Source organism: Oncorhynchus nerka, linkage group LG12 (genome assembly GCF_034236695.1).
Source record: "Oncorhynchus nerka isolate Pitt River linkage group LG12, Oner_Uvic_2.0, whole genome shotgun sequence".
NCBI classification, from domain to species: domain Eukaryota; kingdom Metazoa; phylum Chordata; class Actinopteri; order Salmoniformes; family Salmonidae; genus Oncorhynchus; species Oncorhynchus nerka.
In genome coordinates, this window is record NC_088407.1 from 201,991 (window position 1) to 220,113 (window position 18,123).

An 18,123-nucleotide genomic window follows, 5' to 3' on the forward strand; every position below is an offset into this window, starting at 1 on the left:
AAGCCTCCTTCACTCATGCTGCCAAACACACCCTCGTAAAACTGACTATCCTGACGATCCTTGATTTTGGCGATGTCATTTACAAAATAGCCTCCAACACTCTACTCAGCAAATTTGATGTAATCTATCACAGTGCCATCCGTTTTGTCACCAAAGCCCCATATACTACCTACCACTGCGACCTGTATGCTCTCGTTGGCTGGCCCTCGCTAATTTTGGATTAGAGATGCTTAATGCGAGTCTGGAAGGAGAGTTTACAGTCTAACCAGATACCGAGGTATTTGTAGTTGCAAGTCGGAAGGGCAGGTGCGTGCAGCAAATCGGTTGAAGAGCATACATTTAGTTTTACTTGCATTTAAAAGCTGTTGAGACCACAGAAGGAGAGTTGTATGGCATTGAAACTCGTTTGGAGGTTTGTTAACACAGTGTCCAAAGAAGGGCCAGATGTATACAGAATGGTGTTGTCTGCGTAAAGGTGGATCAAAAAAATCACCAGCAGCAAGAGCGACATCATTGATGTATACAGAGAAAAGAGTCAGCCCGAGAATTGAACCCTGTGGCACCCCATAGAGACTGCCAGGAGTCCGGACAACAGGCCCTCCAATTTTACACACTGAACTCTGAGAAGTAGTTGGTGAGCCAGGCAAGGCAGTCATTAGAGAAACCGAGGCTACTGAGTCTGCCGATAAGAATATGGTGATTGACAAGAGTCGAAAGCCTTGGCCAGGTCGATGAAGACGGCTGCACAGTACTGTTTATCGATGGCGGTTATGATATCGTTTAGGACCTTGAGCGTGGCTGAGGGGCACCCGTGACCAGCTCTGAAAGCGGATTGCATAGCGGAGAAGGTACGGTGGGATTCGAGATGGTCAGTGATCTGTTTATTAACTTGGCTTTCAAAGACTTTAGAAAGGCAGGCTATTCGAGGCTAGTGCAGCTCACCATAGGGTGTTTTTGTGCTGGTCAAGGGCAGTCAGGTCTGGAGTGAACCAATGGCTGTATCTGTTCTTAGTTCAACATTTTTTGAAAGGGGCATGCTTATTTAAGATGGTGAAGAAAGCCCTTATAAAGAACGACCAGGCATCCTCTACTGACGGGATGAGGTCAATATCCTTCCAGGATACCCGGGCCAGTTTGATTAGAAAGGCCTGCTCGCTGAAGTGTTTTAGGGAGCGCTTGACAGCGATGATGGGTGGTCATTTGACCACGGACCCGTAACGGATGAGGCAGTGATCGCTGAGATCCTGGTTGAAAACAGCATAGGTATTTAAAAGCGCAAGTTGGTCAGGATGAGATCTATGAGGGTGCCCATGTTTACGGATTTGGGGTTGTACCTGGTAGGTTCCTTGATAATTTGTGTGAGATTGAGGGCATCTAGCTTAGATTGTAGGACGGCCGGGGTGTTAAGCATATCCCAGTTTAGGTAACCTAACAGCACGAGCTCTGAAGATAGAAGGTGGCAATCAATTCACATATGGTGTTCAGGGCACAGCTAAGAGCTGAGGGGGGTCTATAACAAGCTGCAACAACGGGGGACTTATTTCTGGAGAGATCTTTAAAAGTAGAAGCTCTAATAGTTTGGGCATAGACCTAGATAGTATGACAGAACTCTGGAGGCTCTCTCTACAGTAGATTGCAACTCCGCCTCCTTTAGCAGTTCTGTCTTGACGGAAAATGTTGTAGTTGGGGATGGAAATCTCAATTTTTGGTGGCCTTCCTTAGCCTTCCTTAGCCCAGGATTCAATCACAGCAAGGAGATCGGGGTTAGCAGAGGGTGCTAAAGCAGTGAGTAAAACAAACTTAGGGAGGAGGCTTCTGATGTTGTATGACATGCATGAAAACAAGGATTTTACGGTTGCAGAAGTCAACAAATGAGGGTGCCTGGGGACACGCATGGCCTGGGTTTAACTCCACATCACCCGAGGAATAGAGGAGTAGTAGAATGAGGGTGCGGCTAAAGGCTAGCAAAACTGATCGTCTAGTGCGTTGGGGACAGAATAAAATTAGCAGATTTCACAGATGAGAGCGAATGGGAGTGATGCTGGGGGCTGCAGGGCCTCTTCATCACCAGAGGAACAGAGGAGGAATGGTATGAAGGTACGGCTAAATGCTATAAGAATTGGTCGTCTAGTGCTTTGGGAACAGAGAATGAAAGGAGCAGATTTCTGGGCGTGGTAGGATAGAGTCAGGGCATAATGTACAGACAAGGGTACGGTAGGGTGCGAGTACAGTGGAGGTAAACCTAGGCATTGAGTGACGATGAGAGGGGTTTCATCTCTGGAAGCGCCAGTTAAGCGGTCTCCGGATGTGTGGGGGGGGGGTGGGACAAGGGGGCTATCTGGATGTGTGGGGTGACAAGGGGGCTATCTGAAGCATGTTGAGCAGGACTAGGGGCTCCACTGCAAAATAAAACAATGAGAGCTGCCCTAAACAACAGTATACAAGGCATATTGAAGTTAGAGAAAGGAATAAAAGCAATCACAGGTGTTGATTGGGAGAGACATAGACCGGGTGAGACAACGGGTAAACAGCTAGGACAACAACAGCTGGTAAATGGCAATGACTGGGCAGGGAGGGTCAGTTAACTACACACAGGGCCTGAGTTAGAGGCTGGGACCAACAGATAAACCAAATGAAGTACCGGGTTAATGAACAGTCCAGCAGGCATCAGCTGTGTAGCCGAGTGGTCATAGGGTCCAATGAACAGCAATAGATGAAACAGGGAGCTGTTCGGTTACTACGCTAGGCGAGCGGGAGACACGGCGTTCAGGAAACTAGCGGGCCGGGGCTAGCAGATGGATCACCACTAACATCCACCAGGGCTAGCAGATGGATCACCACTAACATCCACCAGGGCTAGCAGATGGATCAACACTAACATCCACCAGGGCTAGCAGATGGATCAACACTAACATCCACCAGGGCTAGCAGATGGATCAACACTAACATCCACCAGGGCTAGCAGATGGATCTTCACTAACATCCACCAGGGCTAGCAGATGGATCAACACTAACATCCACCAGGGCTAGCAGATGGATCTTCACTAACATCCACCAGGGCTAGCAGATGGATCTTCACTAACATCCACCAGGGCTAGCAGATGGATCTTCACTAACATCCACCAGGGCTAGCAGATGGATCTTCACTAACATCCACCAGGGCTAGCAGATGGATCTTCACTAACATCCACCAGGGCTAGCAGATGGATCTTCACTAACATCCACCAGGGCTAGCAGATGGATCTTCACTAACATCCACCAGGGCTAGCAGATGGATCTTCACTAACATCCACCAGGGCTAGCAGATGGATCTTCACTAACATCCACCAGGGCTAGCAGATGGATCTTCACTAACATCCACCAGGGCTAGCAGATGAATCTTCACTAACATCCACCAGGGCTAGCAGATGGATCTTCACTAACATCCACCAGGGCTAGCAGATGGATCTTCACTAACATCCACCAGGGCTAGCAGATGGATCTTCACTAACATCCACCAGGGCTAGCAGATGGATCAACACTAACATCCACCAGGGCTAGCAGATGGATCAACACTAACATCCACCAGGGCTAGCAGATGGATCTTCACTAACATCCACCAGGGCTAGCAGATGGATCTTCACTAACATCCACCAGGGCTAGCAGATGGATCTTCACTAACATCCACCAGGGCTAGCAGATGGATCTTCACTAACATCCACCAGGGCTAGCAGATGGATCTTCACTAACATCCACCAGGGCTAGCAGATGGATCTTCACTAACATCCACCAGGGCTAGCAGATGGATCTTCACTAACATCCACCAGGGCTAGCAGATGGATCAACACCAACGAGGCAGAGGCCGGTTGAGAGCACATCGGCCGAATTACATCAGTAGACCAGCAGACCAGTCGTGATGGATCGGCGGGGCTCCGTGTCAACAAAGGGTTCAGTCCAATTGGCAAGAAAGGTATTGTAGTTGGTGTACTTCGTTTGCTAGCTGGGAAATGGGCCTAGCTCGAGGCTAGCTGGTGCATGCTTCTGGACAGGGTCGTTAGCAACAATAGCCACTCGGTAGGAACTAGCTAGCTGCAAAGATCCGGTGTAATGGTCCAGAGATTGCGGCAGGAATCCGGTGATGTAGTGGAGGGAAAAAAGCAGTTCGATATGGTGCTGTGCAGACTGGCAGATATTATCCAGGCTAAAGTGGCTGGAGTCCGAGCTAAAGGTAAAAACCGCTAGCAGTGGCTAACAATGACTAAAAAGCTAGTAGCTAATTAGGTCTAAAAAATAGCAGATCTGTACCACATTGGAGGCGGGTTGCAGGAAGTTTATTTAATTAGAAAATGGAGAAAAAAAATAGATTGAAATATAATGAAATGTATACAACAAAAAATATAATAAAAATAATATTTACATGGGACAAAAACAAACACGTCTTACTGCCCACCATCTTGGTACTAACTAACCCTACAGGACCCCACAGAATCCTACATGACCCTCTAGAACCCTACACAACACTCTAGAACCCCAACTAATCCTACAGGACCCCAACTAATCCTACAGGACCCTCTAGAACCCTACAGATGACCTTACAGGACCCTCTAGAACCAGACAGGACCCTCTAGAACCAGACAGGACCCTCTAGAACCAGACAGGACCCTCTAGAACCCTACATCAACTCCACAGAACCCTACATAACGCCACAGGATCCTTCTAACCTTCAGCTAGAACTCTGACCTAGAAGGTGTTGCAACCGCTTTGGATTTGTCTGTAAAGCCTCTTTTCCTGCTGATTACAGGTGTGGATGCACATATCTAGATGAAGTGGAGGTGTTTGTCTGGTGCAATGCCGTAGTTGTCCTTGTTGTCTTCAAACACCGTAGTGAGGCCCTCCAGGTAGAGAGAATGGAGACAGTCTATATCATCCTTAGTGGGAGAGGGGGTCTGGACCACTGGAATAGGCCTACCCACTGGAGAGAGAGAGAGATGAGATAGATGAGAGAGAGATGAGGGGGTCTGGACCACTGGAATAGGCCTACCCACTGGAGAGAGAGAGAGAGAGGGGGGGGTCTGGACCACTGGAATAGGCCTACCCACTAGAGAGAGAGAGAGAGAGAGAGAGAGAGAGAGAGGGGGGTCTGGACCACTGGAATAGGCCTACCCATTAGAGAGAGAGGTGAGAGATGTGAGAGGTGAGCGAGGGGTGAGAGAGAGATGTGAGAGGTGAGCGAGGGATGGAAGAGAGGTGTGAGAGATGAGGGATGAGAGAGGTGAGAGATGAGAGAGATGAGGGATGAGAGAGGTGAGGGATGAGAGAGGTGAGAGAGAGATGTGAGGTGAGAGGTGAGAGGTGAGGGATGAGAGAGAGTTGAGTGTGTGTCTTACCAACAGTGTGTATGGGCTCTCTGTAGGGCAGTAGACCGAAGCTGTATTGGAACACTCCTCGTCCGGTGAACATTGGCAGCGCAACTCCCATGAGCCTTTGCAAGTGGTCCTGGAGCCAGCGGAGCGGCGAACCGGCAGGGTTGGTCATCTGGTCGAAGAGCTCATTCTCCCCAAAGGAGAACACAGGTACTAGCTGGGCCCTACGAGACATTATATATACTGGACATTACACAAACCAGCAGGGTTGGTCATCAGCTTGTTTTCCCCTGAAGGAGAACAGGTACTATAGGACAATAACTGGGGGTGCCACTTTCCCCTTACTCTCAATAACTGGTGGTGCCACTTCCCCTTACTCTCAATAACTGGGGGTGCCACTTTCCCCTTACTCCCAATAACTGGGGGTGCCACTTTCCCCTTACTCCCAATAACTGGGGGTGCCACTTCCCCTTACACTCAATAACTGGGGGTGCCACTTCCCCCTTACTCTCAATAACTGGGGGTGCCACGTTTAGCTGTAATGACTCCAACCAAACACTTCCTGTAGTTATTGATCAGTCCCCCTTTAGCTGTAATGACTCCAACCAAACACTTCCTGTAGTTATTGATCAGGCCACGTTTAGCTGTAATGACTCCAACCAAACACTTCCTGTAGTTATTGATCAGGCCACGTTTAGCTGTAATGACTCCAACCAAACACTTCCTGTAGTTATTGATCAGTATCTCACATCACTGTGGAGGAAGTTGGCCCACTCTTGCATGCAGAACTGCTTTAACTCAGCAACATATGGGTTTTCCAGCATGAACTGCTCGTTTCAAGTCCTGTCACAACATCTCAGTGGGGATTAGGTCTGGACTTGGACATTCCAGAAATTCAAATGTGTTTTTTTAACCATTTTCACATAGACTTGATTGTGTGTTTTGTATCCTTGTATTGCTGACCCCAAACCATCACACTACCACCACCATGCTGACCCCAAACCATCCCACTACCACCTCCATGCTGACCCCAAACCATCACACTACCACCACCATGCTGACCCCAAACCATCACACTACCACCACCACCATGCTGACCCCAAACCATCACACTACCACCACCACCATGCTGACCCCAAACCATCACACTACCACCACCACCATGCTGACCCCAAACCATCACACTACCACCACCACCATGCTGACCCCAAACCATCACACTACCACCACCTCCATGCTGACCCCAAACCATCACACTACCACCACCACCATGCTGACCCCAAACCATCACACTACCACCACCACCATGCTGACCCCAAACCATCACACTACCACCACCACCATGCTGACCCCAAACCATCACACTACCACCACCACCATGCTGACCCCAAACCATCACACTACCACCACCACCATGCTGACCCCAAACCATCACACTACCACCACCACCATGCTGACCCCAAACCATCACACTACCACCACCACCATGCTGACCCCAAACCATCACACTACCACCACCACCATGCTGACCCCAAACCATCACACTACCACCACCACCATGCTGACCCCAAACCATCACACTACCACCACCACCATGCTGACCCCAAACCATCACACTACCACCACCACCATGCTGACCCCAAACCATCACACTACCACCACCACCATGCTGACCCCAAACCATCACACTACCACCACCATGCTGACCCCAAACCATCACACTACCACCACCACCATGCTGACCCCAAACCATCACACTACCACCACCACCATGCTGACCCCAAACCATCACACTACCACCACCACCACCATGCTGACCCCAAACCATCACACTACCACCACCACCATGCTGACCCCAAACCATCACACTACCACCACCACCATGCTGACCCCAAACCATCACACTACCACCACCATGCTGGACCCCAAACCATCACACTACCACCACCATGCTGGACCCCAAACCATCACACTACCACCACCATGCTGACATACACTAGAATAACATATACACTGGGACCAGCTGGGTATTAACATATACACTGGGACCAGCTGGGTATTAACATATACACTGGGACCAGCTGGGTATTAACATATACACTGGGACCAGCTGGGTATTAACATATACACTGGGACCAGCTGGGTATTAACATATACACTGGGACCAGCTGGGTATCAACATATACACTGGGACCAGCTGGGTATCAACATATACACTGGGACCAGCTGGGTATTAACATAAACACTGGGACCAACTGGGTATCAACATATACACTGGGACCAACTGGGTATCAACATATACACTGGGACCAGCTGGGTATCAACATATACACTGGGACCAGCTGGGTATCAACATATACACTGGGACCAGCTGGGTATCAACATATACACTGGGACCAGCTGGGTATTAACATATACACTGGGACCAGCTGGGTATTAACATATACACTGGGACCAGCTGGGTATTAACATATACACTGGGACCAGCTGGGTATTAACATATACACTGGGACCAGCTGGGTATTAACATATACACTGGGACCAGCTGGGTATTAACATATACACTGGGACCAGCTGGGTATTAACATATACACTGGGACCAGCTGGGTATTAACATATACACTGGGACCAGCTGGGTATTAACATATACACTGGGACCAGCTGGGTATTAACATATACACTGGGACCAGCTGGGTATTAACATATACACTGGGACCAGCTGGGTATTAACATATACACTGGGACCAGCTGGGTATTAACATATACACTGGGACCAGCTGGGTATTAACATATACACTGGGACCAGCTGGGTATTAACATATACACTGGGACCAGCTGGGTATTAACATATACACTGGGACCAGCTGGGTATTAACATATACACTGGGACCAGCTGGGTATTAACATATACACTGGGACCAGCTGGGTATTAACATATACACTGGGACCAGCTGGGTATTAACATATACACTGGGACCAGCTGGGTATTAACATATACACTGGGACCAGCTGGGACCAGCTGGGTATTAACATATACACTGGGACCAGCTGGGTATTAACATATACACTGGGACCAGCTGGGTATCAACATATACACTGGGACCAGCTGGGTATCAACATATACACTGGGACCAGCTGGGTATTAACATATACACTGGGACCAGCTGGGTATTAACATATACACTGGGACCAGCTGGGTATTAACATATACACTGGGACCAGCTGGGTATTAACATATACACTGGGACCAGCTGGGTATTAACATATACACTGGGACCAGCTGGGTATTAACATATACACTGGGACCAGCTGGGTATTAACATATACACTGGGACCAGCTGGGTATTAACATATACACTGGGACCAGCTGGGACCAGCTGGGTATCAACATATACACTGGGACCAGCTGGGACCAGCTGGGTATTAACATATACACTGGGACCAGCTGGGTATTAACATATACACTGGGACCAGCTGGGTATCAACATATACACTGGGACCAGCTGGGTATCAACATATACACTGGGACCAGCTGGGTATTAACATATACACTGGGACCAGCTGGGTATTAACATATACACTGGGACCAGCTGGGTATTAACATATACACTGGGACCAGCTGGGTATTAACATATACACTGGGACCAGCTGGGTATTAACATATACACTGGGACCAGCTGGGTATTAACATATACACTGGGACCAGCTGGGTATTAACATATACACTGGGACCAGCTGGGTATCAACATATACACTGGGACCAGCTGGGTATCAACATATACACTGGGACCAGCTGGGTATCAACATATACACTGGGACCAGCTGGGTATCAACATATACACTGGGACCAGCTGGGTATCAACATATACACTGGGACCAGCTGGGTATCAACATATACACTGGGACCAGCTGGGTATCAACATATACACTGGGACCAGCTGGGTATCAACATATACACTGGGACCAGCTGGGTATCAACATTACACTGGGACCAGCTGGGTATCAACATTACACTGGGACCAGCTGGGTATTAACATTACACTGGGACCAGCTGGGTATCAACATTTACACTGGGACCAGCTGGGTATCAACATATACACTGGGACCAGCTGGGTATCAACATTTACACTGGGACCAGCTGGGTATCAACATTTACACTGGGACCAGCTGGGTATTAACATATACACTGGGACCAGCTGGGTATTAACATATACACTGGGACCAGCTGGGTATTAACATATACACTGGGACCAGCTGGGTATTAACATATACACTGGGACCAGCTGGGTATTAACATATACACTGGGACCAGCTGGGTATTAACATATACACTGGGACCAGCTGGGTATTAACATATACACTGGGACCAGCTGGGTATTAACATATACACTGGGACCAGCTGGGTATTAACATATACACTGGGACCAGCTGGGCATTAAGGGACACCAAACATTCAGATGTTTCCCACCTACCCGTGTTTTAGGACTTCCTGTGTTCCCACCTACCCGTGTTTTAGGACTTCCTGTGTTCCCACCTACCCATGTTTTAGGACTTCCTGTGTTCCCACCTACCCGTGTTTTAGGACTTCCTGTGTTCCCACCTACCCGTGTTTTAGTGCCAGTTTGATGAATCCCTTGCGATGTAGAATCTGAAGGGTGAGAGCTCCTGGTCGGGCGTCTAGAGCCTCTGGAGCGCCCCCTATAGCCACCACCGCCACATTACCTCCTCTAGGAGCTGAGAGCAGGTAGGACAGGCTGGCTTTCTCACTGGATACCAGACCTGAATGAACACATAATACACACATCACACACCGTAACCCCAAATACACACACACACACACACCGTAACCCCAAATACACACACACACACACCGTAACCCCAAATACACACACACACACACATCACACACACACACACACACACATCACACACACACACACACACACACACACATCACACACCGTAACCCCAAATACACATCACACACCTTAACCCCAAATACACACATAATACACACATCACACACCTTAACCCCAATTACACACACACACACACATACATCACACACCGTAACCCCAACTCCACACACACACATAATACACACATCACACACCTTAACCCCAATTACACACACACACATACATCACACACCGTAACCCCAATTACACACACACACATAATACACACATCACACACCGTAACCCCAATTACACACACACACATAATACACACATCACACACCGTAACCCCAATTACACACACACACATAATACACACATCACACACCGTAACCCCAAATACACACACACACATCACACACCGTAACCCCAAATACACACACACACAAACCCTACTTACAAAGACACCTTAACCCCAAATACACACACACCATAATTACACACACACACAAACACACACCTTAACCCCAAATACACACACACCCCCACATTACACACACACACCTTAACCCTTATTTCACACACACACCTTAACCCCAAATACACACACACACTAACCCTAATTACACACACACACACCGTAACCCTTATTTCACACACACACCTTAACCCCAAATACACACACACACATTACACACCATAATCACACACACACACACACCTTAACCCAAAATACACACACACACACACACACACCATAATTACACACACACAAACACACACCTTAACCCCAAATACACACACACACCCACATTACACACACACTAACCCCAAATACACACACACCCACATTACACACACACTAACCCCAAATACACACACAAACATTACACACACACTAACCCCAAATACACACACACACCCACATTACACACACACTAACCCCAAATACACACACACCCACATTACACACACACTAACCCCAAATACACACACACCCCCACATTACACACACACACCTTAACCCTTATTTCACACACACACCTTAACCCCAAATACACACACACACTAACCCTAATTACACACACACACACCGTAACCCTTATTTCACACACACACCTTAACCCCAAATACACACACACACACTAACCCTAATTACACACACACACACCTTAACCCCAAATACACACACACCTTAACCCCAAATACACACACACCTTAACCCCAAATACACACACACACACACCTTAACCTCAATTACACACAAACACACACACCTTAACCCCAAATACACACACACTACACACCATAATCACACACACCTTAACCCAAAATACACACACACACACCTTAACCCAAAATACACACACACACCTTAACCCAAAACACACACACACACCGTAACCCCAATTACACACACACACACACCTTAACCCCAAAACACACACACACACACACACACACACACCGTAACCCCAAATACATATACACAAACATTACACACCCTAATTACGCGCACACATTATACTCACACACACACTAACCCTACTTACACACACACACACACACCTTAACCCCAAATACACACACGATTTTCCATGTGTAAAGATATATGGTGCTTTCTAAAGGTTTGTAAAGGTCAGTACATTTCAAATATGCTAATGTATTCAGGATGTTTCCCTGTAGACACAGAGAGAGAGAGAGAGACATGTATTCAGGATGTTCCCCTGTAGACACAGAGAGAGAGAGACATGTATTCAGGATGTTCCCCTGTAGACACAGAGAGAGAGAGACATGTATTCAGCATGTTCCCCTGTAGACACAGAGAGAGAGACATGTATTCAGGATGTTCCCCTGTAGACACAGAGAGAGACATGTATTCAGGATGTTCCCCTGTAGACACAGAGAGAGAGACATGTATTCAGGATGTTCCCCTGTAGACACAGAGAGAGAGAGAGAGACATGTATTCAGGATGTTCCCCTGTAGACACAGAGAGAGAGAGAGAGAGAGAGAGACATGTATTCAGGATGTTTCCCTGTAGACACAGAGAGAGAGAGAGACATGTATTCAGGATGTTCCCCTGTAGACACAGAGAGAGAGAGAGAGAGAGAGAGACATGTATTCAGGATGTTTCCCTGCAGACACAGAGAGAGAGACATGTATTCAGGATGTTTCCCTGTAGACACACAGAGAGAGAGAGACATGTATTCAGGATGTTCCCCTGTAGACACAGAGAGAGAGAGACATGTATTCAGGATGTTCCCCTGTAGACACAGAGAGAGAGAGACATGTATTCAGGATGTTCCCCTGTAGACACAGAGAGAGAGAGACATGTATTCAGGATGTTCCCCTGTAGACACAGAGAGAGAGAGAGACATGTATTCAGGATGTTTCCCTGTAGACACAGAGAGAGAGAGAGACATGTATTCAGGATGTTTCCCTGTAGACACAGAGAGAGAGACGTATTCAGGATGTTTCCCTGTAGACACAGAGAGAGAGAGACATGTATTCAGGATGTTTCCCTGTAGACACAGAGAGAGAGAGACATGTATTCAGGATGTTCCCCTGTAGACACAGAGAGAGAGAGAGACATGTATTCAGGATGTTCCCCTGTAGACACAGAGAGAGAGAGAGACATGTATTCAGGATGTTCCCCTGTAGACACAGAGAGAGAGACATGTATTCAGGATGTTCCCCTGTAGACACAGAGAGAGAGAGACATGTATTCAGGATGTTCCCCTGTAGACACAGAGAGAGAGAGAGACATGTATTCAGGATGTTCCCCTGTAGACACAGAGAGAGAGACATGTATTCAGGATGTTCCCCTGTAGACACAGAGAGAGAGACATGTATTCAGGATGTTTCCCTGTAGACACAGAGAGAGAGAGAGAGACATGTATTCAGGATGTTTCCCTGCAGACACAGAGACAGGAACTGTTGACACTGACTGAAACACACAGACACGTTAGTACACGTTAGTACACGCCCAGTCAGTCTCTGTCCTATTGTGAAACAGTTTGTCTGTCAGTGTCACCTACTTTGTCAGATTTTGCAACAGAAACTTTCACAACAGGAAAACCCTGCGGCAGCAAATACAGCGTGCACACACCACCCACCCACTACCCACCCACACACTACCCACCATCCACTACCCACCATCCACCCACACACTATCCACACACCACCCACACACTACCCACCCACACACTACCCACCATCCACCCATACACTACCCACCATCCACCCTCACACTACCCACCCACACACTACCCACCCACACACTACCCACCCACACACTACCCACCATCCACACACTACCCACCATCCACACACTACCCACCCACACACTACCCACACAGACTCAGCCTCATCTCCACACATGATGTAGTCCCTAAAGAAGGGTATTAGGGTGAGGGGTTAGAGGTTAGGGTACTAACCTCCACACATGATGTAGTCCCTGAAGAAGGGTACTAACCTCCACACATGATGTAGTCCCTGAAGAAGGGTACTAACCTCCACACATGATGTAGTCCCTGAAGAAGGGTACTAACCTCCACACATGATGTAGTCTCTGAAGGGTACTAACCTCCACACATGATGTAGTCTCTGAAGGGTACTAACCTCCACACATGATGTAGTCTCTGAAGGGTACTAACCTCCACACATGATGTAGTCTCTGAAGGGTACTAACCTCCACACATGATGTAGTCTGAAGGGTACTAACCTCCACACATGATGTAGTCTGAAGGGTACTAACCTCCACACATGATGTAGTCTGAAGGGTACTAACCTCCACACATGATGTAGTCCCTGAAGGGTACTAACCTCCACACATGATGTAGTCCCTGAAGGGTACTAACCTCCACACATGATGTAGTCCCTGAAGGGTACTAACCTCCACACATGATGTAGTCCCTGAAGGGTACTAACCTCCACACATGATGTAGTCCCTGAAGGGTACTAACCTCCACACATGATGTAGTCCCTGAAGGGTACTAACCTCCACATGATGTAGTCCCTGAAGGGTACTAACCTCCACACATGATGTAGTCCCTGAAGGGTACTAACCTCCACACATGATGTAGTCCCTGAAGGGTACTAACCTCCACACATGATGTAGTCCCTGAAGGGTACTAACCTCCACACATGATGTAGTCCCTGAAGGGTACTAACCTCCACACATGATGTAGTCCCTGAAGGGTACTAACCTCCACACATGATGTAGTCCCTGAAGGGTACTAACCTCCACACATGATGTAGTCCCTGAAGGGTACTAACCTCCACACATGATGTAGTCCCTGAAGGGTACTAACCTCCACACATGATGTAGTCCCTGAAGGGTACTAACCTCCACACATGATGTAGTCCCTGAAGGGTACTAACCTCCACACATGATGTAGTCCCTGAAGGGTACTAACCTCCACACATGATGTAGTCCCTGAAGGGTACTAACCTCCACACATGATGTAGTCCCTGAAGGGTACTAACCTCCACACATGATGTAGTCCCTGAAGGGTACTAACCTCCACACATGATGTAGTCCCTGAAGGGTACTAACCTCCACACATGATGTAGTCCCTGAAGGGTACTAACCTCCACACATGATGTAGTCCCTGAAGGGTACTAACCTCCACACATGATGTAGTCCCTGAAGGGTACTAACCTCCACACATGATGTAGTCCCTGAAGGGTACTAACCTCCACACATGATGTAGTCCCTGAAGGGTACTAACCTCCACACATGATGTAGTCCCTGAAGGGTACTAACCTCCACACATGATGTAGTCCCTGAAGGGTACTAACCTCCACACATGATGTAGTCCCTGAAGGGTACTAACCTCCACACATGATGTAGTCTCTGAAGAAGGGTACTAACCTCCACACATGATGTAGTCCCTGAAGGGTACTAACCTCCACACATGATGTAGTCCCTGAAGGGTACTAACCTCCACACATGATGTAGTCCCTGAAGGGTACTAACCTCCACACATGATGTAGTCCCTGAAGGGTACTAACCTCCACACATGATGTAGTCCCTGAAGGGTACTAACCACCACACATGATGTAGTCCCTGAAGAAGGGTACTAACCTCCACACATGATGTAGTCCCTGAAGAAGGGTACTAACCTCCACACATGATGTAGTCCCTGAAGAAGGGTACTAACCTCCACACATGATGTAGTCCCTGAAGGGTACTAACCTCCACACATGATGTAGTCTCTGAAGGGTACTAACCTCCACACATGATGTAGTCTGAAGGGTACTAACCTCCACACATGATGTAGTCTGAAGGGTACTAACCTCCACACATGATGTAGTCCCTGAAGGGTACTAACCTCCACACATGATGTAGTCTCTGAAGAAGGGTACTAACCTCCACACATGATGTAGTCCCTGAAGGGTACTAACCTCCACACATGATGTAGTCCCTGAAGGGTACTAACCTCCACACATGATGTAGTCTCTGAAGGGTACTAACCTCCACACATGATGTAGTCCCTGAAGGGTACTAACCTCCACACATGATGTAGTCCCTGAAGAAGGGTACTAACCTCCACACATGATGTAGTCTCTGAAGGGTACTAACCTCCACACATGATGTAGTCTGAAGGGTACTAACCTCCACACATGATGTAGTCTGAAGGGTACTAACCTCCACACATGATGTAGTCCCTGAAGGGTACTAACCTCCACACATGATGTAGTCCCTGAAGGGTACTAACCTCCACACATGATGTAGTCCCTGAAGGGTACTAACCTCCACACATGATGTAGTCCCTGAAGGGTACTAACCTCCACACATGATGTAGTCCCTGAAGGGTACTAACCTCCACACATGATGTAGTCCCTGAAGGGTACTAACCTCCACACATGATGTAGTCCCTGAAGGGTACTAACCTCCACACATGATGTAGTCCCTGAAGGGTACTAACCTCCACACATGATGTAGTCTCTGAAGAAGGGTACTCTGAACCAGAATGGCAGCATCAGGAGGTAGGGGGTCAGCCCGGGGAACAGCGAGGAGAACCCTGACGCCTCCGTACAGAAGTTCCCAAAACCCCCCGCCACCAGAACACCATGGGGGTGGAACCCAAAGATGTAGTTAGAACCAGGGTCCAGATCCACCATCTTTATGAGCTGGGGGGGAGCAACAGGTACTGTAGTTAGAATCCTCGGCGTGGGTCCTAACCTTAACTCAGGACCCCCCCTCCCGGACCTGCACATAAAGGACCCACACTGAGAGGACCTACATCCAGACCACAGCACCACCAGCCATATCCACACACCCCACCCCAACCAATCAACCCTCCCCCCCCTAAAGGACCCACGCTGAGAGGACCTACATCCAGACCACAGCACCACCAGCCACATCCACACACCCCACCCAAGTCAACCATGCCCACACCCCATTTAGGCCCCCTCAGATCAGACCTATGCCCCTCCTGCCCACCCCTTGCCCCCCACTCCCGCAAAGAGGGCCTCAACATAGAAGTCACACATCCACCCAGGCCGTGAGCAGGCAAACAGGCCCAACCCCCACTCTTACACTCGCCCAAGCCAATGGCATGTACCAGATGCTCAGCAGGCTCTGCTCACACTTACTGGCCTGAGGCCAAACCACACGACCAACAACATTGGACACTTTATGGAACACAAAGCCTTCACAATCTCATCCTGGAATATCCAAGACCTGAGGTCATCTGCCTTTGGCCTAAAGAGCAGAAACCCGGACTTCACCAAAGAAATCAGAAATACAGACATTGTCATCCTACAAGAAACCTGGTATAGAGGAGACAGACCCACTGGTTGTCCTCTAGGTTACAGAGAGCTGGTAGTCCCATCCACCACACTACCAGGTGGGTGGTATAGAGGAGACGGACCCACTGGTTGCCCTCTAGGTTACAGAGAGCTGGTCGTCCCATCCACCACACTACCAGGTGGGTGGTATAGAGGAGATGGACCCACTGGTTACCCTCTAGGTTACAGAGAGCTGGTAGTCCCATCCACCACACTACCAGGTGGGTGGTATAGAGGAGATGGACCCACTGGTTACCCTCTAGGTTACAGAGAGCTGGTAGTCCCATCCACCACACTACCAGGTGGGTGGTATAGAGGAGATGGACCCACTGGTTGCCCTCTAGGTTACAGAGAGCTGGTAGTCCCATCCACCACACTACCAGGTGGGTGGTATAGAGGAGATGGACCCACTGGTTGCCCTCTAGGTTACAGAGAGCTGGTAGTCCCATCCACCAAACTACCAGGAGTAAAACAGGGGAGGGACTCAGGGGGTATGCTAATTTGGTATAGAGCAGAATTAACTCACTATTACATGAATCAAAACAGGAACATTTTACATTTGGCTAGAAATTCAAGAGGAAATGATCTCAACAGAGAAAAATGTCCTCCTGTGTGCTACCTATATCCCCCCACCAGAATCCCCTATATCCCCCCACTAGAATCCCTATACTTTAATGAAGACAGCTTCTATAGGAGGGGTATAGATCATCTCTTGGCAGTAGTACTGTAGACTACTTTATCACTGACCTCAACCCAGAGTCTCTCAGAGCGTTCAGTCAGCCCACTGACAGCCCTATCAGACCAAAATCACAATGTACTTGAACAGAGCAATACTCAACCATGAGTCATCAAAGCTGAACAAACTGCTATTAAGAAATGCTACAGATGGAAGGAGGGTACAAACCTACCAAACAACTATTGGCCAACAACAAATCCAATCCATCCTAGACAACTTCCTGGACAAAATGTTTTCATGCAGTAGTGAAGGTGTAAAATTAACAGTAGGAAGCCTGAACAATATATTTGACCTATCAGCTAACATCATATTTAAATTCCGGCAGAAAACCTAAGACAACTTAAAACA

At 48.2% G+C, this 18,123-nt stretch overlaps 1 protein-coding gene across 4 annotated transcripts in view; it reads right to left on the minus strand.

Annotated features, from left to right (window-relative positions):
* Positions 1-4,294: 4,294 nt before the first annotated feature.
* The window catches only part of mogat3a (monoacylglycerol O-acyltransferase 3a), a 41,083-nt gene continuing 27,254 nt past the window's right edge, over positions 4,295-18,123 (minus strand). For 3 of the 4 annotated variants that reach the window (XM_065025097.1, XM_065025098.1, XM_065025096.1), the window contains 4 exons: positions 16,175-16,379; positions 9,947-10,121; positions 5,367-5,566; positions 4,295-5,077 (listed from right to left, as the gene is read on the minus strand). In XM_065025097.1, coding sequence (XP_064881169.1) covers positions 4,797-5,077; positions 5,367-5,566; positions 9,947-10,121; positions 16,175-16,379 — 861 coding nt within the window. In that variant the 3' untranslated portion in view covers positions 4,295-4,796. The remainder of the gene's footprint in view (positions 5,078-5,366; positions 5,567-9,946; positions 10,122-16,174; positions 16,380-18,123) is intronic. The other variant, XM_065025099.1, reaches the window with a different exon arrangement.